This window comes from Heterodontus francisci, unplaced genomic scaffold (assembly GCF_036365525.1).
Source record: "Heterodontus francisci isolate sHetFra1 unplaced genomic scaffold, sHetFra1.hap1 HAP1_SCAFFOLD_96_1, whole genome shotgun sequence".
In the NCBI taxonomy this organism is placed as follows: domain Eukaryota; kingdom Metazoa; phylum Chordata; class Chondrichthyes; order Heterodontiformes; family Heterodontidae; genus Heterodontus; species Heterodontus francisci.
The window spans coordinates 1,746,049-1,768,764 of NW_027141894.1; the positions used below are offsets into that span (position 1 = coordinate 1,746,049).

General features: G+C 45.6%; 1 protein-coding gene across 1 annotated transcript; it reads left to right on the plus strand.

Moving 5' to 3' along the window:
* The first annotated feature begins 788 nt into the window (after positions 1-788).
* LOC137365616 (uncharacterized) lies at positions 789-21,841 on the plus strand. Its single transcript, XM_068027991.1, has 6 exons — positions 789-842; positions 894-1,044; positions 1,379-1,577; positions 1,698-2,024; positions 2,888-3,171; positions 20,943-21,841. The coding sequence occupies exons 1-6, from the start codon at positions 789-791 to the stop codon at positions 21,839-21,841; spliced, it is 1,914 nt and encodes a 637-aa protein (XP_067884092.1).
* The last annotated feature ends 875 nt before the right edge of the window (positions 21,842-22,716 follow it).

Consider the following 22,716-nt stretch of genomic DNA (forward strand, 5'->3'; position numbering starts at 1 on the left):
GAGGGTGTGAAAGAGGGAGGCAGTGAGTGAGATAGTCAGAGAAAGTGAGAGGGTGAGAGAAAAATAGAGAGATGGGAAAGAGAGGTATACTGAGAATGGAGAGAGCAAGGAAAAAGGGGAGAGAGGGAAAGGGAGAGAGAATTGGGGATGTGGACAGTGTGAGAGCAATAGGCAGAGCAAGAGAGAGAGGGATGAAAAAAAGAGAAGTACTTAGTGGGATATAGATAATGAGGGAGACAGAGAAAGAAGCAGAGAGAGAGGGACAGGGACAGCCTTGCTCATCTGCTGCTGAAACCCTCATCCATGTCTTTGTTACCTCGGGACATGATAATTCCAACGCACTCCTGGCTGGCCTCCCACATTCTACTCTCTGTAACTTTGTGGTCACCCTAAATTCTGCTGCCCTATTCTAACTTTCACCAAATTCTGTTCACGCAACACCCCTGTGCTCACTGACCTACATTGTCTCTTGGCCCAGCAACACCTCAATTTTAATATTCTTATTCATGTAATCCAATCCCCTCGTGGCCTCGCCCCTCTGATTATCCCCATCTCCACTTGTGCTGTGGAAGTCTAGAGTCATAAAATGGGGCAAGCTGCACTGCCAGCTACTTCCAGTGTGTCTTGCAGGATACCCATGCTGGCTGAGGCTTTAGGGTGGGCGTAACGTGAATGTGCCTGTAACATGAGGAGTCGTCTTAATATGGGGTCAATCAGCCAATCCAGCAGCTTGGACAAAGGTTTTTGAAACTTGATCTGTACATATCCACTGAGCACCTCTCAGATGAATGTGCGTTCAGCAGCACACGGAACATCCGTCTAGCATTATTGAAAAGGACCAGGTATCCAAATTACACGTCAGGGGCTTTTGATTAACTTCTTCTATTGCAAAGGCAGTGGAGGTGTGGATGGTTTTCTGGAGGCTGCGTTGTGAGCTGCAGCATGCATTCAGGGAGGCCAGTGGATCTGGTGACCCAGCTCTGGCCGAGGTAACGGAAGTGTCGTTACAGTGCTTCTCTGTCCACAAGGGGGTGAAAGGTTATCGTGGGTCGGTGGTAATGTGGAGAAATCAGTTCTGCCATGAACTTATTGAATGTCAGAGCAGGTTCGAGGGGCTGAGTGGCCTACTCCTGCTCCTACTAATGTTTGTAACATGGCCAACACAGGGAGTAGAGGCTGCAGAGAGGGGAAGCTCTGCAAAGTGGGAGGAGGAGAGGGCTCTGCCCTTCCCACCCTCGGTTTTCCAAGAACCAAAAGAGCAGTGGTCCTAATCCCGACCCCTGAGGAACACCACTGTATACCTTCCACCACTTTGTTCTGGTTTCTGTTCCATGGTCACTGTTTCTATCCATGCTGTCACTGCCCCTTTAACCCATAGGGTTCAATTTTGCAAACCTGTCCATTGAATCACAGTTGATCAAATACCTTTTGAAAGTCCCTACACATAACTTCAATTACACAACCCTCATTAACATTCTTCATTGCTTTATCAAAGAACTGCATCAAATCTACCTCATCGTCATCTTTCTCGACTCCTCCACTGTTGCTAAATTATCAGGCTGGTTATCTGACATCCAGTACTGGACAAGCAGAACTTTACTCCACTTAAATATTGGGAAGATTGAAGTCAATTTTTCCACTCCCCACTCCAAACTCCATTCTTTTGTTACTGATTCCTTCTCTCTTCCTCCTCACAGTCTGAGATTAAGCCAGTCTTTTCAGAAGCTTGGTGCCACATTTGAGCATGAAATGAGTTTCCAATCTCATATTCGTGTCATCGCTATGACCTCCTATTTCCACCTCAGTAACATTGCTCAACTTCGTTCCTGTCTCAGCTCATCTGCTGCTGAAGCTCTCATTCATGCCTCCATTACCTCTAGACTGGACTATTCCAATGCACTCCTGGCTGGTCTCCCACATTCTAGTTTCTGCAAACTTGAGGTCATCCAAAACTCTGCTGCCCGTCTCTTAACTTTAACCAAGTCCCGTTCACGTGTCATCACGTGCTCACTGACCTACACTGGGTCTCACTCAAGCAATGGCTTGAGTTTAAAATACTCAACCTTGTTTCCAAATCCCTCCATTGCCTCACCTCTCCCTACCTCTGTAATCTCCTCCAGCCCCTCCAACCCCCAAGATATCTGGCCTCTTGTTCATGTTGATATAAATTTGTCTGCTACTGGTGACCACACCTTAAATTGCCTAGGCCCCAAGCTTTGGAATACCCTCCCTACACCTCTCCACCTCTTCACTTCTCCACCTCGCTTTCTTCCTTCAAGACACTCCTTAAAACCTACCTGTTTGACTAAACTTTTGTTCATCTGACCTTATAGCTTCTATTGTGACTTGGTGTCATACTTTGTTTTATAATGCCTTGGAATGTTTTATTACATTAAAGGTGCTATATAAATATAATTTGCTTTGTTGAAGTTTGCCAGACATGATTTTCCATTTGGATATCCATGCTGCTTGCCGGTTGTTATACCATGTTTTTTCAGGAATGAATACTTTAGTCCTGGATTTTGACCTCTAGAAGTTTCCTCAGCAGCAACGTTAGACTGTTTACTCCATCTCTCCTTTTTTAAACAGGATGTAACATTTGTAACCTTCCAGCCCTCTGTCACCACTCCCATATCCAAGGAGGATTGAAAAATTCTTGTCAGGGCCTCCACGATTTCCAAAACTCCTTCTCTCAGCAACTCTCATATATCGCATTCAGACCAGGCAACTTTATTGTTGTGCAAAGAGTGTTGGAGTGATAAGGGTTAACTTAACCTGATTGTTCAGTGACTGTAATTAATGTCAGTCTTCATGGGCTCTAATTGTGTCACTGGAGGCTTTCCCTCTTCTATTAATAAGGGGCACTTTTCAGTGTGTTATTCCATAGTGTCAAAGGGCGTATAACATCTGGCACTAAAAAGGAATATTGGTCCCAGAGAGTGGGAGAGGATAGTTGGAATCTGAGAACAATAGACTGGAATATCACAAGAATGAGTCAGAATCTGAGAAGAATAGATTGGAATATTACAACAATGGGCAGGAGTTTCTCCTGGGATCTTCACATTCTTTCTACAGATTATGATTCGCTATCATTACAATCTCGGATCCATTACGCACTTATGATTATGCAATACATTTACTATCCAATCCTCGCTATTGTTGGTGTCCCTGGTAAGTCTCTCTATCCTGATATTGATTCTATAAACCATGTTTAACTGCAGTACTGTTATTATCATTTACTCTGCCCACCTTGCTGCTTTTGTTATTCCTGGTAAATCTCTTTCTCCAGCTATTAGCTCTATAAACCATTGTTAACTAGAATAGCATTCTTGTAATTTTCTCCCTCATCTTTGCTGCTGTTGCTGCCCCTGGTAAGTCTGTATTTCCCGCTATTAGATCTGTAAACCCTGTTCCACTGAAATACTATTCTTGTCTTTTAAAACTTTGGGAAGATTGAAGCCAGAGTCATCAATCTCCATCACAAAATCTGCCCCCTATCCATGAACTACACACCCCTCCCTGGCCAATGTCTGAGGCTGAAACAGATTGTTTACAACCTCTGAATTCTATTTTAACCTGAGCTTATATTCCCTCCATGGGCAACCCTGCCGACTACCACCTCTGTAATATTGCCTGCCTCCACTTCTGCCTGTCTATCTGCTGCACAAACCCTTATCTGTACCTTTGTTAAATTCACTCTTGACTATTCCAATTCTATCCTGGCCACCCTCCCAGTTCCAAGCCTCCATAAACCACAGTCCATTCAAAACTCAAGCCTGTATCCTAACTCACACCATACCTGGTTCACTTAACACTCTATGCTAACTGACCTATATTGGGGTCTGATCTGACAACACCTAAATTTTAATATTCTCATTGTTGTGTTTGACTCATTCCAATTCCCTGGTCATTTCCCATATAATTGCAGAACTTTTGCCTTCAAGTCTTTTTCCAAGTCCCCTTTTAAGGTGAATTGCCTTTCCTCAGTATCTCTCCCTGGCCGGGATTTTCAGCTCTAGAGCACCACTGGTGTCGACACTGCGGGAACCTGCATCCATAACATGGTGCAAGCCGAGCGGCTGGCCACTTCTGGCGTGTGCTGCACAGTGCCCCATGCTGGGCAGGGCTCTAGCCTGGGTGAACATTGTGTATTCTGGTAGCATGAGAAGTTGTCAAAAAGTGACATCAAGCATCTGTTTATGAGCTTTGATGCACAACTTTGAAACTTGGTCTGTGCATGTCCACTGAACATCTGTGTTAGTCACTGTCAGTTGAACATGTGTTCAGCAGCACAAGGAGTCCCCTGTCGAGCTATTTAAAAGGACCAGGCATCCAACTTGCAGGTGAGGGGCTGTTGACTTACTTTTCCAATGCAAAGTTAGTAGAGGTGCTGTGGATGGCTTTCTCGAGGTTGCGTTGAGAACTGCTGCAGACATTCGGAAGACCAGAGGATTTGGTGACCCAACACTGGACAAGGTATGGGGACTATAGCCACAGTACATCTAGGTTGGTAATATGAGTAGCAAATGGAGAAGAGGCTGTAGAGAGGGGAAGCTCTGCAAAGAGGGAGGAGGAGGGGGCTTTGCTCTACTCAGCCCGTGTTTTTCAAGAGCACCTACACCTAACCCAGGAGCAGTGTGCGAAGCGACTCTGATTCAATAAGAGCTGTTGCACTTCCTGCAGCACAACCTGGTTCTGCACCAAGTGTCGAATGGCGCTAAGCAGTGGCCGTTAAGGTCACAGTTTCATTGAATGCATCCTGATCTTTCCAGGCTCGAAACGCATCTCCCACTAAAGCTGCCTGTCGAAGCCAGGTGAGGTGAATACACTGTTTTCTCCCACAGAAGGGAGAAGCAGGTTGAGATGTCCCGTGGCTTTGGCAGGATACCGGGGTTCTGGATGGTGTATGTGCCTCCATATCTACGAGGAGAGATACAGGAACTGTAGGCAGTTGGAGTGTGACCAGGCACTGTATGTCACGGTGCTGAATGTCCACCATCGTGGCAGAAGCCACATTACCTTCATTCTGAATCAATCAGTTGTTCCTACCATTTTTGGGCCTTTGCAGGGGAACCAGAATGTGCACCTTGGAGACAAAGGATGCCCCCTCTATACACAGCTCATAAACCCCACCTACTGACCCACGCAATAATAACACATCATAATGTGAGCAATGGAGACACCAGGAACATTGTGGAGCAGATCATCAGCGTGATGAACCAACGCTTCTGATGCCTGAACCACTCGGAAGGACACACTGCTCAGTCGTGCTCAGTCCTTCATATCATCGCCATCATAAGAACACAGGATGTCAACAATGTGCTGATGATTTTACAAAAATTAGGCTCCTGGAACTGGAGTGTCAGAAAGCAGCAAGTCATGGTAGACACTGGTGTTCCCCAAGGTTCAGTGCTGTGACCTACTTTTTGTGATAAATGTAAATGACTTTGCGATTGGGGTTCAATGCGCAGTCCATTATAAACTTTCCCAGTATATGAAATCAATTGTAATAGTATTCCCCTGTCATAGAGTCATAGAGCCATTATGGCACAGAAGGAAACCATTTGGCCCATCGAGTTCATGCTAGCTCTCTGTAGAGCAATCCAGTCAGTCTCATTCTGCCGCTCTGTTCCCATAGCTCTGCAAGTTTATTTCCCTCAAATATCCATCCAAAATCCTTTCAACATCATTGATCATCTCTGCTTCCGCCACCCTCGTAGTTAGTGAGGTCCAGGTCACGACAACTCACTGCATAAAAACAAGTTCTTCCTCACAATTTGTCAAACTTTCAAACTGGGGCTTAGGGCTGTCCACATAAGACCGTCTTATCAATTATTACACTGTGGTAGCTCATGTGATCGGTTGCAAAATGTGTTATCAATATTTTACAGTGCGATGAGGTTTGTGACTTTTTAGGAGTGAATCCTTCTTATCAGAAGCTGCCTCGAGGCAAGTCCTTCACCATAGGGTCGAGGCATGTCGATGAAATTCTTTTAACCTTTAAGGAAGATGAAATCTGCTTTTAATTTTTAGTTCCTAATGCATAGGAAAATAACTTTTTAACCTTATAACCCCCATATTATGGCCAGATTCCTTCACAATGAGGGATAGGGAGAAACTGTTCCCATTGGCGGAAGGGTCGAGAACCAAAGGGTGCAGATTTTAGGTGACTGACAAAAGAACCAAAGGCGACATGAGGAAAAACCTGTTTATGCAGTGAATGGTTCGGATCTGAAATGCACTGCCTGAGAGTGCAGTGGAGTCAGATTCAATTGTGGCTTTCGAAAGGGAATTGGATACTTATCTGAACAGAAAAAAGTAACAGGGTGACAGGGCATGGACAGGGGAGTAGCAAGAACTGAACTGCTTTTGCAGAGATTCAACATGGACACAACAAACTGAATAACTTCCTTCTGCGCCTTCTGTTCTGCAACAATCCTGTGTCACTGTGACTCGCCAGGTGCAGATCCCAACTCTATACTCGCCTCTAAGGTACACGCAGTGTTAGTATTCGAGTTGGTGACAGCAGTGTTAGATCAAGTGACAGGGGATATAAGTCAGTGCTGTGCTGATGCTCTGTCTCTCTTTGCCTCCTGGAGCTGCTGTGGCTGGGAATCTGGCAGTCTTTTGGTGTTATTGGGAAGCATAAAATCAGAAGGGGAGCTTTGGGGTGAGGGACTGGGGGTGAGATGGATTGCTGGAGGTCCGTGATCCCACCAATGTAAGCTTCCACATAATTCCAGACTGCAGGATGAGGGTGAGGTGGGAGTTAGGAAGGAGCATAAGCAGGAACATAGCATCATCCTGAATACTCTCCGTGATGCCGGATGCTACGGGCTCTGTCACAGCCAGTCCCATGATTTGGAGAACCATCTCCTCCCTCAGGCTCAGGGGATGAAAGTATGCCTGGCCACTGCCAACTTTCTGCTGCTCCCTGTGATTATGAACTAACTTGTCCTGCAAGAGAGAGGGCAGAATGTCAGTGATTGTGTTGTACTGTGCTTGGGTGATGCATCCGCCATAGCTGAATGGCTGGAGTTAAGTCTAGGCAACGAGATATCGGTGTGAGGCCAGCATTAGTGGAAGGTGCGTGGGGGTGAGGTGGAGTATGTCAATGAGCTCATTAAAAATCTTCTGGCAAAGCACCCATATCCAATGAGGAGAGGTTGGATAAACTCAGATTGTTTTCACCGGAACGACGGAGGTGGAGGGGCGACATCATAGAGGTTTACAAAGTTATGAGTGGCATGGACAGAGTGGATAGTCAGAAGCTTTTTCCCAGGGTAGAAGAGTCAGTTAGTAGTGGACATAGGTATAAGGTGCGAGGGGCAAAGTTTAGAGGGGATGTGCGAGGCGAGTTTTTTTACACAGAGGGTGCTGAGTGCCTGGAACTTGCTGCCGGGGGAGGTGATGGAAGCAGGTACGATAGCAACGTTTAAGAGTCATCTTGACAAATACATGAATAGGATGGGAATAGAGGGATACGGACCCCGGAAGTGGAGAAGGTTTTAGTTTAGACAGGCATCAGGATCGGCGCAGTCTTGGAGGGCCGAATGGCCTGTTCCTGTGCTGTACTGTTCTTTGTTCTTTGTTCCTCAGAGTCAGACTTCTTTCATTGACCTCCCTGGTCACCTACGACCATTCCCCTCGGAGCGTGCTCCTTGAGGGTCTCTGTGCCCTCCCCATCACCACACTGATGGAAACATGACCTCTCATCCCCTGTTAACCTCCATGACTAAGGTCTCCAGTGCCACATGTGGAGCCCTTTCCCTGCACTAGTGTTTTATTTGCCTAGCCTCCAATTGCAGCATTCACTGTTGGCATCTTCATCGTGAGCAACAGCAGAATCCTATGCTTCAGTGCAGCTTCCCTTTAAGAGGGACTGACTGCCTTGAAGAGTTGGGTGCCGACTGAAACACATGCCAGCCTCTCAAGCAGCTAGGCTCCCTGCTGATAATCCAGAAAGACAGCAGAGTGGGTGACCCTTGGCTGCATATAGAATTCATGGAAATGAGGAAGTAGTATGGAGTTTGTGTGCTGCCTGCCTTAACGGGAACAAGCATGAGCAGATCACAAATTGCAACTCCTATGCCCAAAAAGCAGCACAAACCTATCTTTCACACTGTCTCTTTTCCTCTCTCTCACACTCTCTGTCTCTTGCTCATACAATCAGAGATTGGTTCTTCACAGAAGGAGGCTATTCGGCCCAGCGTGTTAGTGCTGTCTTTTTGAAAGAACTATCTAATTAGGGTGTAAGGGTCACACGGAGAGGAGACTTCACCTGAGTGAGACGCAGTCAGAGCGTGGAGGTGGGAATTCGGCGCAGAAGGGGAAAGAGTTGCTACTTTTTCCAGCCTCCAGTAGCTGTACAAGACACAAGTTGCTGCCCAGAAATAGAGGGTACCCCAGAAACAGCGATGACTGTTTAAACAAAGGTGTTGAGTCTGTGGGTTCAAGAGCACTCCAAAGAAAATGGATGTGTGACATACAGCAAACAAGGCAAGTGATTGGTCGGTGGACATTTTCTCTTTGTCTCACATCTAAACTGAGGAATTTTAATTGTGGTTAGTATAATATTAATTAAAATAAAAGAATAAGAATCTTCTGAAACTCAGGTAATTTATTGGTAAGTTTTTGATTGTAGTAGTAAGGTTTACTGGCAGTTGTAAAGCTTATTAGTGGTAGTGGGATTTATTAATTGAAAATTAACTAAGACAAATAAATAATTTAACACATAATAAAGATAACGGGGATGGTGATGTGTTGCTGCTGTAGTCTGTGCGAACTGGTGGACGTCAGTGTGATCCATGGCAAATACATCTGTAGTAAGTGTGGCTCAAAGAGCTTTGGTTCAGAGTCAGTGAGCTGGAAATTGATCTCTAGACACTGCGATGCATCAGAGGGACAGAAAGTTACCTGGACACTTCCATTAGGATAGGGTCTTCTGGTTTAATCAGTGGGCAGGGACAGGAGGGCGTAACTGCCAGTGAGACAGGTAAGGGGATCGAAAAGATAGAAATGGAGGAGGCTCAGCCCTTGCAATTGTCCAACAGTTTCGAGGTTCTTGCAGCTTGTGTCGATGAGAGCGGGGGCTGCAAGGTGGACGAGCAAACTGAGCATGGCAGCGTGGCACAGGAAGTCATTCAAGCGGTGGGAGTAAATAGGTATGTTGTGGTAGTAGGGGACCTTATAGTCAGTGGGATAGACACAGTTCTCTGTCGCCAACAGCGAGAGACCAGAAAGCTGTGTTGCCTGTCCAGTACCAGGCTCTGCTGTGAGCTGCAGAGGAACTTGCAGTGGGTGGGGGAGAATCCACGTTGTCCACGTGGGTACCAACGAAATGGATAGGATGAGGAAAGAGGTTCTGCAAAGGGAACATGAGCAGCTAGTGGCTAAACCTCAAAGGTAATAATCTCTGGGTTACTACCGGAGCCATGAGCAAATAGGAGTAGGGTAAATAAGATTAGAGAGATGAATGTGTAGCTCAAAGATTGATGTGGGAGAAATGGTAGAGAGGGCTTTAAAATAAATAGTAGGGGGAAGGGAGCATGTGAGGGGAGATACAGTAAATTAAAGGGAAATGACAGGTTAATAGAGCAGGGGAGCAATTTGGGTAATAATAACCAGAATGTGGAAGGAAGGGACAGAGTATACAAATGCAAGCTTGCACTCGTAGATAAAGTCAGAGATTTCAAAAATGGTAAAAAGGACAGAGTTAAAGGCTCTGTACCTGAATGCCTGCAGCATTTGTAACAATATGGATGAATTGTTAGCACAGATAGAAATAAATATGTATGACCTGATAGCCATTACGGATACATGGTTGCAAGGTGACCAAGGCTGGGACCTGAATATTGAAGGGTATTTGACATTTTGAAAGACAGGAAGCTAGGAAAATGTGGTGGGGTTGCTCTGTTTATTAAGGATGACATTACCACAGTAGTGAGAGATGACCTTAGCTTGGGTAGAGATAAGAAACAGTAAAGGTAAGAGGTCACCTGTGGGTGTAGTTTATAGGTCCCTAGCAGTTGATATGGGACAAAGTATACAGGATGAAATAAATGGTGCATTTAAGAAAGGTACTGCAATAATCATGGATGACTTTAATCTACGTGTCGATTTGGGGATGAGATTGGCGAAGTTAGCCTGGAAATTTTTTTTATTTTAGGGATACAACACTGGAACAGGCCCTTCAGCCCACTGAGTCTGTGCCACACAACAACCACCTTTTTATACTAACCCTGCAGGAATCTGATATTCCCTACCACCTACCTACACTAACAGGCCCTTCAGCCCACTGAGTTTGTGCCGCCCAACAACCACCCTTTTATACTAACCCTGCAGGAATCCCATATTCCCGACCACCTACCTACACTAGGGGCAATTTACAATGGCCAATTTACCTAGCAACCTGCAAGTCTTTGGCTGTGGGGGGGAACTGGAGCACCTGGCAAAAACCCACACAGTCACAGGGAGAACTTGCAAACTCCACAAAGGCAGTATCCAGAATCGAACCTGGGTCCCTGGAGCTGTGAGGCTGCGGTGCTAACCACTGCACCACTGTGCTGCCCCACATACATTTAGAGAGTATATTTGGGACAGTACATTCCAGCACAGGCCAGGGAGCAGGCTATTCCATAACTGTTAATCCGCAGACAGAATTAATCAATAACCTGGTAGTAGGGAGCCTCTAGGCAACAGCGATCATAGCATGATAGAATTTCACGTTCAGTTTGAACTGAGAAGTGTGGGTCTAAGAGCAGTGTTTTAAACTTAAATAAAGTTAGTTATAAGGGTATGAAGACAGAGTTGGCTAAAGTGAACTGGGAAACTAGGTTCAAAGCTAGAGATGCATTGGCAAAGTATTAAGGAGATATTTAATAACTCGCAGCAAAGATTTCTCACAGTGAGAAAGAAAGACTCTTTGAGAAGGAGACTTGATCCATGGCTAAATAAGGAAGTTAAGGAGAGTTTCAAATTGAAAGAAACATTGTACAATTCTGTGAAGATTAGTGGTAGGTCAGAAGATGGGACCAATTTTAAGAACCAGCAATGAATATCTAAAATAAAAATATGTGGATGGAGAAATTAGAGTATTAGAAATTCGAGAAAACTAGCTAGTAAAATAAAAAAAGCAAGAGTTTTACAAGTATTTAAAAAGGAAAAGAGTAACTAAAGCGAGTGTTGGTCCTCAAGAGATTGAGTCTGGGGAATTGATAACGAAAAGCAAACAAATGGCGGGGACATTGAACAGGTATTTTTTTTGTCTGCTTTGACTGTAGAAGACTTAGAAAACTTCCCAAAGTTACTTGGAAGACAAGAGGTAAAGGGCAGGGAGAAAATTAAAACAATCACCATCACCAGGGAAAAGGTACTGGGAAAACTATTAGAATGAAAGGCTGACAAGTCCCCAGGACAAGATGGCCTGTACCCTAGGATCTTAAAATAAGTGGTTGCAGAGATAGTCGAGGCATTGGTTATAATCTTCCATAATTCCTTAGTTTCTGGAAGGGTCCCAGTGAATTGGAAAATAGCATTCAAGAAAGGAGGGAGGCAGAGAGAAGGAAACTATAGGCCAGTTAGCCTAATATCTGCTGTAGGGAAATTGCTGGAACCCATTATTAAAGAGGTTATGGCAGGATGCATAGAAAATCATCATGGGTCAGGCAGAGTCAATATGGTCTGCTACCTCCCCCTCTCTCCCCTCTTTCTCTTTTCTCTCCCCCTTCTCTTTCTGTCTGAGAGTTACAGTCAGCATTAGTGCTTAGCACAGCAGCTTTGTGGTTGGTCATTTTCAAAAAAAAAATCACATGTCAATTGTCACAGCTGACAGCTACTAGGAGCGGGAGCAGCGATTTCTGAACTCTGGACCGAGTCAGGGTTTTCTGGGAGCTTTTAAAAAAAAAGTCGCAACCCACTGGAAAACCCTGAATGTGTATGAAGTTCGGAAACCGCGGTTCCTGCTCCCAGCACCTGTCAGCTGTGAAACCAACTGGGCTTTTTAAAAAAAAAAACACACTGGTCTGGACAAACAAGACAACAGAAAATTTCTCATCTCTAAAATACAGCCACGGGCCGGATGGAAACTTTGGCGGGCTGTATCCTGGTCTGTGGGCCGTATGTTGGACAACCCTGGTTCAGAGGGAGCTGTGCTCTTTATCTAATCCCATGCTGTACCTGTCCTTGGAGTGTTTGATGGGAAAGTATAGAGGGAGTTTTACTCTGTATGTAATCCATGCAGTCCCTACCCTGGGAGTGTTTAATTGAACAGTGTAGAAGGGAGCTATATTCTGTATCTAAACTGTGCTATTATCCTGGCAGCAGCCACAATACTTTCAATTTGAAACAGTCTGCTGTTCCCACCATCTTTGATCCTCCATGACAAACTAGAATGTAGCTTCTCTAAGACAAAGGCTACCTCTATACATGGCTCACAACCTCCACCCCTGCTGCCAATGAAAATAACACGTGTATAACGAGAGCAACGGAGCCACCAGGAACACCATGGAGCGGACCATCAGCGTGATGAAGCAATGCTCCCAATTCCTGACCCTCTCGGTGGTGGGGGAGGTGGGGGGGCGGGGGCAGCTCTCCAGTACACACTCGAGCAGGTGTCCAGGTTTACCCTTCATATCATTGCCATCATCAGGACACAGGCATTACCACCAGGAATCCGGAGGTCAACATAGGAGGAGGAAGAGGAGGAGCAGGGGAGGGAGGAGGAGGAGTCAGGCAGTCTAGTTGCTGGATGCCTTTGACCCAGACAGGTTGCCGGAGCATGTCTGTGAAAACTCTGGTTCCAAAAAGACAACTTCCCTTTCACACCATGTATTCCCCATTCTCCCCCGTTACATTCATCTGAGGCATCCAATCACAGCCTCTGCTTGGTGACAATCCTGCAATAAAAACCACCAATAAAAACCTTTTCACTAACATCTTTATCCAACAACACATCCAATATGCACACAAAACTGAGCCTTTGGGTCTTCCCTCGGTGGCTGTCTCGTGGGTTCCCTTGACTTGCCGAGTGCTCTGACACAGTGTTACGCCAGTGGCTGCAGGATGGCTCGGGGAAGGCAGTTGACTTTCACGGGGTGGGGGGGGGGGAACTTTAGATGACCTTGCAGGATGCCGTGGAGCAGCTCTGGGCCTTGAAGGCCCGGATTCGAACTGCACCACCTCGACATGGCTGCAGCAGCCTGGGCTGGCTGATGGGCAACAACAAGGACACTGCTGGAGTGGCAGTGAATGGAGAACAAATGCTGTCATCCTGAGAGCGGACAGCAGGTTCGTACTCCATGGAGCCTCTGCCACTCCCACGGGGTGTCACCTCAACAATCCTAGTAATCCGTTGGAGCACAGATTGTGGGACTTCTGAGAGAGCCTGCAAACCTCTTTGAGCACTGAGATCCACAGCCATGACAGCAATCCTGCATGGCAGCATAGATCTCATAACCTCAGTCTGCAGCACTGAGACATTGGGTATCTACTGCCTGTGGTTGATGGTTGTTGGTATGCAATGGTTTATCATGGCTGGGTCTGCTGGTGCCATCACAGAGTTAGCGACTACCTCAAAGTGGAAAGAATGGGCTTTTGGCCCTGCACAATGTGCTCTGCCAAGTTTGAGAAGGACTTCTCCATGCGCCTTGACAGTGACACCAAACTGTCCAGCAGGCAAGTCATATTGGGAACATGTAGATTTCATGGGAATGAGGAGACAACACAAAGTTTGTGCGTCATCTGCCTCAACAGGAGCGGGCACGGGTGGATTGCAATTCGCAATCCCTACATTCAAAAAGCATTGCAAACTTCTCTTTCTCTGGGTCTCTATCTCCCTTTCTCTCTTTCACCCTGTCTCTCTCACTTGCTCTCGCCCTCTCTTCAATCTCTGTCTGTTGCTCACAGAATCAGAGGTTCATGTACCTAGAACACCCTCTCCGTAAATATCACCCGCCTTACCCTTTAATCTAACATTATCAATCGATATTAGGGTATTAAGGTCCCCTGATATCACAACTCTATAGTTCCCGCAGACCTTTGTGATTTCCCTGCAGATTTACTCCTCTCTCTCTCTCTCTCCCTCTCACTATTTGAAGGCCTATAGAATACCCCCAGTAATGTGATCATCACCTGTTTTTGCTTCAAGCTCTAACCAAATAGATTCTGTCTTTTCCCCCTCAAGGACATCCTCCCTTTTCAACACTGCAATGTATTCCCTGATCAGTACAGCCACCCCATTGCCCTTCTTTTCTTCCATGACTTTTCTGAACACTTTATATCTTTGAATATTAAACCTCTAGTCCTCACCATTTTGAAGCCATGTTTCCATCATTACATCATATCCCTACAAGGCTATTTGTGCTTGTAGCTCACCAGCCTTATTCACAACAATCTGTGTATTTCCATGCATGTATTTTGAACCTGTCTCTTTATTTCTTGTAATCCTTCTTAGTCAGCTCTTATTGAATATGTACTACCTCCTTCTCCAGGATGATCTAACACTCTCACTCCTTTATGCACCTTATCCTCTTTTCTACTTCCCAATGCTGGTGCCCAACCCCCTTCCAATTTAGTCTAAACCCTCCTCAATCACACTGGTGAATTGATACCAGTCCTGTTGAGGTGCAACCCATCCCTTTTGAATAGGTGCCCCCCCCCCCGACAGAACTGCTCCCAATGCCCCAATAATCTGAAACCGTCCTTCTTGTGCCATGCTTCAAGCCATGCATTGATCCTCCCTATCATCCAATTTCTATACTTGCTGCTGCAATGCACTGGGAGTAATCTCCAGATTACTACCTTCGACCTCTTACATTGCCACTTCCCCCCTAACTCCTGAAAATCTGACCATAAGACATCAGAATCTGCCCGTGCTATGTCGTTGGTGCTGACATATGTCACAACTTCTGGCTCACTCCTTTAGTCCTGAGGAATATCCTACACCCCCTCTGTGATGTCCTTTACCCTGGCACCAGGAGGGACTAACAATTATTTTTCTTTTGTTTTCTTCTTTCAAGGGATGTGGGTGTCACTGGCCAGGCCTGCATTTATTGCCCATCCCTAATTTCCCTTGAGAAGGTGGTGGTGAGCTGCCTTCTTGAACCGCTGCAGTCCATGTGTGGTTGGTACACCCACTGTGCTGTTAGGAAGGGGATTTTGACCCAGCGACAGTGAAGGAGCAGCGATATAGTTCCAAGTCAGGATGGTTTGTCACTTGGAGGGGAATTTACAGGTGTTGGTGTTCCCATGCCCTTGTCCTTCTAGGTGGTAGAGGTTGCGGGATTGGAAGGTGGTATCGAAGGAGCCTTAGTGAGTTGCTGCAGTGTATCTTGTACATGGTACACACCGTGTACCTGTACATCCTGCAGAATACCCTGCCCCCTCTCTGTGATGTCCGTTATCTTGGCACTGTGCGTCGCTGGTGAAGGGAGTGAATGTTAGTGGATGGGGTGCCAATCAAGCAGCTGCTTTGTCCTTGATGGTGTTGAGCTTCCTGAGTAATGTTGGAGCTGCATCCGTCCAGGCAAATGAGGAGTATTCCATCACACTCCTGACTTGTGCCTTGTAGATGGTGGACAGGCTTTGGGGAGTCAGGAGGTGAGTTACCTACCACAGGATTCCTAGCCTCCGACCTGCTCTTGTAGCCATGGTATTTATATGGCTACTCCAGTTCAGTTTCTGGTCAATGGTAACCCCCAGGATGTTGATAGTGGGGGATTCAGTGATCGTAATGTCATTGAATGTCAAGGCGGGATGGTTAGATTCTCTCTTGTTGGAAATGGTCGTTACCTGGCACTTGTTTGGCATGAATATTACTTCCCACTCATTAGCCCAAACCTGGATATTGTCCAGTTCTTGCTGCATTTCGACACGGACTGCTTCAGTATCTGAGGAGTCACGAATGGTGCTGCACATTGTGCAATCATCAGCGAACATCCCCATTTCTGACCTTATGACTGAAGGAAGGTCATTGATGAAGCAGCTGAAGATGGTTGGGCCTGGAACACTACCCTGAGGAACTCCTGTAGTGATGTCCTGGGGCTGAGATGATTGACCTCCAACAACCACAACCATCTTCCTTTGCGCTAGGTATGACTCCAGCCAGCAGAGAGTATTCCCCCTGATTCCTATTGACTCTAGTTTTGCTAGGGCTCCTTGATGCCATACTCTGTCAAATGCTGCCTTGATGTCAAAGGCAGTCATTCGGACCTCGCCACTGGAATTCAGCTCTTTTATACATGTTTGAACTAAGGCTGTAATGAGGTCAGGAGCTGAGTGTCCCTGGTGGAACCAAGCTAAGTGTCATTGAGCAGGTTATTGCTGAGCAAATGCAGCTTGATAGCACTGTTGACAACACTTTCCATCACTTTACTGATGATCAAGAGTAGACTATTGGGCTGGTAATTGGCTGGGTTGGTTTTATCTTGCTTTTTGTGTACAGGACATAGCTGGGATAATTTCCATATTGCCGGGTAGATGCCAGTGTTGTAACTGTAATGGAACAGCTTGGCTAGGGGCTTGGCAAGTTCTGGAGCACAGATCTTCAGTACTACTGCCAGAATATTGTCAGGACCCACAGCCTTTGCAGTATCTGGTGCCTTCAGTCAGTTCTTGATATCATGTGGAGTGAATCGAATTGGCTGAAGTCTGGCATCTGTGATGCTGGGGACTTCAGGAGGAGGTTGAGATGGATCATCCACTCGGCAGTTCTGGCTGAAGATTGTTGCAAATACCTCAGCCGTTTCTTGACGGTCACAGAAATGCCTGTGAATTTCCTATAACCACTGCTTTTCTACTTTTTGCTATTTTCTGCTGTGCAGTTCCTTACCCATTGGTTCCATGGTCCCTCCTTGAAGGTGTCATCTCTCCCTGCAGTCTCCAATGCTGAGTACATGCACATACCCCAAAGTCACCTGCACCTCCAGCTGCTTGCTAGTCTTCCGGATAGTCAGCCATCTCCTATCCTGAACTCTCACTGCCTGTGGAGTGCTGGAACGTATGATCCAGCAAACCCTCCTCCTTCCTGATGCTCTGTAATGACTCCAGATGCCCTTCAAGCTCGGATATCCTGAGCTTGAACACAGGCAGCTGGAGACACTTCCAACAGACGTGATCCCCAAGAAACGTGAGGGGTCCTGTAGTTCCCACTTGGTGCTGTAATTGAAAGCAACAGGTCTCATTTAGCAATCCATGATCGGAAAAGAAATCTCGATGGCCTCATTTAGAAATTAGTTCATCATGTGTACAAACCATTAATTTAATTATTGCCTTTCGGGAAGCTCTGTGCCTAATTCTCCAATTACAGATTCTTGTGTATTGCTGTAAATTGTATTGTTGTCGAAGATTTTTGTCTTTCATCAGGAGAATGGCAAGAATAACCAACGTAAGGGAAAAGAACAACAACAATTACAGATTCCCTTACTGTTATACTTGATCTGATTGAAATTAATAATTTCCTGGCTCACAGTTTAAAGAATGCCCTAAGTTTAGAGAGAGTAAAAGAGAAATATTCACCAAGCAAACACTTCGCTGCTGTTCTGTGATGTCACACATTGATGATTTTCTCTTTCTTTTCTAACATGTTCTGCCATCAGCTCTTTAGACCCCGACCCACCTTGATCTCACCCTCACTGCTGGTCTTGGGCCATCTCTAGCCCCCACTCTTCATCCCACCAACCCCCTCTCGCTGGCCCCCCACCAGTCTCCCTCAGCTCTCACTCTCACTGCTATTCACAAGCCTGCTGTGCTGCCACTCTACATTAGCTGTCAGTCCCACCCTGATCTCACTCTCGCTACTGGTTCCGGGCCTGCTCAGCCACTACTCTTTATTACCCACTGCTTTGACTCTCTGTGCTGTTTTTGGGTCTGCTCTGACTGTGCTCTTTATTTACAGAAGAATTCCATTTCAACCATCAAGTCTGTGATGGCTTTCCATGGAGCTATGCAGTCAGTCCCACTTACCCGCTCGATCCCCGCAGCCCTACATTTCTATTTCTCTCAGGTGGTCACCAACTTCCTCTTGAAGTCATTGATCATCTCCGCTTCCAGCACCCTTGTGGGCAGCGAGTTCCAGGTCATTATAACCCACTGTGTAAAAAAGTGCTTCCTCATATTCCCCCTACATCCTTTGCCCCCAACCTTCAATCTGTGTCCCCTAGTCCTTATACCATTTGTTAATGGGAACAGCTTTTTCTTGCCCAACTTATCTAAGTCTGTCATAATCACATACACTTTCATTAATTCTCCCGTCAATCTCCTTTCTTCTAAGGAGAACAAACTCAGCTTTTCTAACCTAACCTTATAACTGACATCCCCCTTCCCTGGAACCATTCTGGTAAATCTCCTTTGTACCCTTTCAACAGCCCTCACATCATTCCTAAAGTGTGGCCACCAGAACGGGACGCTGTGCCCACGTTGGGTCTGACCCAGAGCTTTATAAAAGTTCAGCACAACTTCTCTACTTTAGTACTCTATGCCTCTATTTATGAAGCCAAAGATCCCAAATGCTTTAATAACCACACTCTCAATATCTCCTGCCATGTTCAAAGATCTGTGCACATGCATGTACCCACAGACCCTCCTGTTCCTGTACACTTCTTAGAACTGTGCCATTAAGTATAGATTACCTCTCCCTATTCCTTCTGCCAAAATGCATCACCTCACACTTGTCAGTATTGAATACCATCTGCCACTCTCTGCCTTCTCCACTCGCCTACCTATGTCCTGTTATATGCTATTCATATCATCCTCACTGTTTGCCACAACTCCAAGTAGGGTGTCTTCAGCAAATTTTGGGATTCTACTTTGTATTCCAGGATCCAAGTCATTTATATATAGCAAAAAAGTAAAAAAAAAAAACTGTGGTCCCGGCACTGACTGTTCGGGAACATCACTGTCTACCATCCTCCAGAGTGAAAAGAACCATGTCCTTAAGCCATTTTTTAAAATCCAATAGTCATTTGGTAGTACAGAACTTGAGTATTGCTGAAAATAGAGATATGTTATCGAAGCTTTTCATCTTGCACTCATCAGGACAATCCACAAGAAGATCAATGTAAGGGAAAACAACCATTTTATACTGTATGAGAAGAGAGTGCTAATTGGTTGCAAGTGAACGTTGATTGGTAGAAGCATTGCCATGGAGAATGCACCAGTTTATGGTGACTGCCAGTTCACTACCAAGCTTTGTTTGTAATTTAAACTAGGCAGCTTGACTCTGATAGGTCAAGCCATTGCCCTGAGGAATGAACCAGTGAATGGCTATTACTTTTTTTGTTTAGCTGAAATAGGCGTAATGTGTGTACATGTTCTTTCTCTCTGTCTTCACGTGTTGTTTCATCCCAAATATAATCCTCTATTCAGGAAAGGGGGCAACAGAAGCAGTTAGCCTAGCATCTGTCATTGAGAAAATGCTGGAATCCTCAGTAAGGAAGAAGCGGCAGGACATTTAGAAAATCATAACGGAATCAGGCAGAATCAACAGAGTTGTACAACAGGGAAATATTATTTAACAAATTTATTAGAGTTCTTTGAGGATGTAACAAGCAAGGTGGATAAAGGGGAACTAGTAGATGTAGTTTATTTGGATTTCCAAAAAGCATTTGATAAGGTGCCACATAAAAGGTTATTACACAAGATAAAAGCCCTTGCTTTTGGAGGTAATACATTAGAAAGGATAAAGGTTGGCTATTTAACAGGAAACAGAGAGTTGGGATAAAGAGGTCATTTTCAGGTTGACACACTGTAACGGGGACCTCAGCTATTTACAATCTCTATAAAGGCCTGGATGAAGGGACAGAGCACATTGAAGCCAAATATGTTGAGGATACAAAGATAGGTAGGAAAGAAAGTTGTAAGGAGAATGCAAAGAGTCTGCAAAGGCATATAGATAGGTTAAGTGAGGAAGCAAAAAATCGGTAGATGGAGCAAAATGTGGGAAAATTTGAGGTTGTCCACTTTGGCAGTAAGACTTGGAAAGCAGAATATAATTTAAAGGGAGAGAAACTGCACAACACTGTGGTGCAGGAGGACCTGGGTTTCCTTGAATCGCAAAAAAGTCAGCATGCAGGTACAGCAAGAATTAGGAAAGCAAAAAGAATGTTGCCCTTTATTGCAAGGCGAATGAAGTATAAAAGTAGGGAAATCTTGCTAGAACTGTACAGGACATTGGTGAGACCGCACCTGTGTACAGTTTTTGTCACCTTATTTAAGAAGGGATATACTTGCATTGGAAGCAGTTCGGAGAAGGTTCACTAGGCTGAATTCTGGGATGAAGTGGTTGTCTTATGAGGAAAGGTAGAACAGGTTGGGCCTATACTCATTAGAGTTTAGAAGAATGAGGAGTGACCTTATTGAAACATATAAGATTCTGAGGGGGCTTGACAGGGTAGGTGTCAAGAGGATGTTTGCCTTTTAGGGGAATCTACAACTATGGGGCACAGTTACAAAATAAGGGGTCTCCCATTTAAGACGGGCATGAGGAGGAATTTCTTCTCTCAGCGGGTTGTTAGTGTTTAGAATTATCTTCCACAGAGATCAGAGGAGTCTGGGTCATTGAATGTTATACAGGCTGAGTTATATAGATTTTTAATGGACAAGGGAGTGAAGGGTTATGGGGAGTGGGGGTGGTGTGGCTGACAGGAAAATGGTGTTAAGGCCCCAATCAGATCAGCCATGATCTTATTAAATGTCGGAACAGGGCTCGAGGGGCCGAATGGCCTACTCCTGCTCTTATTTCCTAGGTTCTTAATTTCGATATATTGGTGGATTTCGTTTCAAGGTAATCCCTGTTTTCAGCAGATAAACCTGTCAAAGGTGCAATCCTTTCAAATCATCAAAGGATACAGTAACATGTTTGAAAATCTCAATAATTTCTCAATCAAATTGGCAACTTTGCTCCCTGCCTGATGTATAATTTTCTTGTTTATCTCCCACCCTCACAGCTAACTTGGTGACGATTGGGATCCTGTCTCAGGGAAAGTGCGGTCTGTCCAAATGTGTCACTCGTTACCTGGTGGCGATGTCAGTGGCGGATCTACTGGTCGTTTTCCTTGACCTGATATTGAGGCATATTCCCATTGTTTATGCGGAACAGTTTATTTTCCTGGAGTCCATCCCCGTGTGTAATATCCATGCTGTCCTGCTTTACGCAGCCATAGACTGTTCTGTCTGGTTCACTGTCACTTTCACCTTTGATCGATTCATGGCCATTTGTTGCCAGAAGCTGAAAAGTAAATATTGCACCGGGAAAACTGCAGCCATTGTTCTGGGAACAGTGACTGTCCTGAGCTGTTTAAAGAACATTTTCTGGTATTTTATGTTTACAGGTCTGTACTGGCTGGCGAACATCCCCTGGTTTTGTGGTGTAACATGGGATGTTCGGTTCTCTCCAGTCTGGGGAACAATCGAGTTCCTCCATCACATTCTAACCCCTTGTGTCGCATTTGTAGTCATTCTGCTACTCAATGTTTTCACCATCAAACACATTTTAGTAAGCAGCAGAGCACGCAGGAGACTCCGGGCTCACAGCAGTGGGGAGAGTCGCAGAGACCCAGAGATGGAGAGCCGAAGGAAATCCATCATTTTACTGTTAGTTATCTCAGCTAATTTCATATTGTTATGGACACTGTTTATGGCGTATTCATTATGGTCCCGAATGTGGGAATTGGGGTATAAGTCTATATTTCTGCCTGTTTATCTGCTGGAAATGGGCTTCATGCTGCAGCTCCTGAGTTGCAGCACCAATACTGCGATTTATGCTGTGACTCAGACTCAGTTCAGAGAGCAGTTGAAGAATGTGCTGAAATATCCCTTTACTCCAATTGTTAAATTCATTCAATGATGAGAGGAACTGAGTCACTGACATTTCCACATCTTCTCATTTTACATGGCATTTCCAACAGCTGGTGGAGAGCAGTTGCTATGGTGACAAAGTGGGGATAGGGCCTGCCGCTAGCGTGACAGAAGCAGTAGGGTATGATACTATGGTGACAGAGGGAGGGTGGGCATGTTGGTACAGCGGCAGAGTGGAGCCGGGGCCTGTTGTTATAGTGACAGAGCAGTGGCAGGGCAACTTCCCCTTGGTGCCGGGGCGGGGGGGGGGGGGGGTTGCGGCCCTGTCGCCATGGTGAGAGAGCGGGACGGGGCCTAACACTAAGGCGACAGAGCAGGGGTGTGGCCGGTCACAATAGTGACAGAGTAGTGGTGCTTGTTTCCCATGGCGACAGGGATTTGGGGCAAGGCCGGTTCCCCATGGTGACAAGAGGGGTTGCCTGTTTCCCGTGCTGATGGGGTAGGTGTGGGGCCTGTTCCCCATGGTGACGGGGGTTAGGGGGGTTGAGGTGTGTCCCTCATAGTGATGGGGCATGAGGGAAGGCCCTGTTTCCCCATGGTGATGTAAGAAATGAGGCCTTTAATAACTGATACTTCTCATAATAATATAGAATTCTGATAGAAATAATTCTCTCTCTTACTATGAAAGATTTTATAGTCGACAACCAGGAGAGCATAGGCCTGCTGTCTCTGCCAAGGACATAACTCTGAGACAGGCTATGAAACACAACAATTCTAAAGCTGATAAGGTGGAGCCTTGTACGCTCTCTATACAAGTATCTGGCAGAAATTAACCACAGTGGCACAGTGGTTAGCACCGCAGCCTCACAGCTCCAGCGACTAGGGTTCAATTCTGGGTACTGCCTGTGTGGAGTTTGCAAGTTC

Bases quoted from the DNA above. Each gene is read 5' to 3' on its own strand.
- LOC137365616 (XM_068027991.1), top strand. From the start codon at position 789: ATGTGCGTTCAGCAGCACACGGAACATCCGTCTAGCATTATTGAAAAG. The intron at 1,578-1,697 runs GTACTGGACAAG...TCCTCCTCACAG, and splicing joins GGCTGGTTATCTGACATCCA to TCTGAGATTAAGCCAGTCTT. The intron at 2,025-2,887 runs GTCTCACTCAAG...GTTATTCCATAG, and splicing joins TGCTCACTGACCTACACTGG to TGTCAAAGGGCGTATAACAT.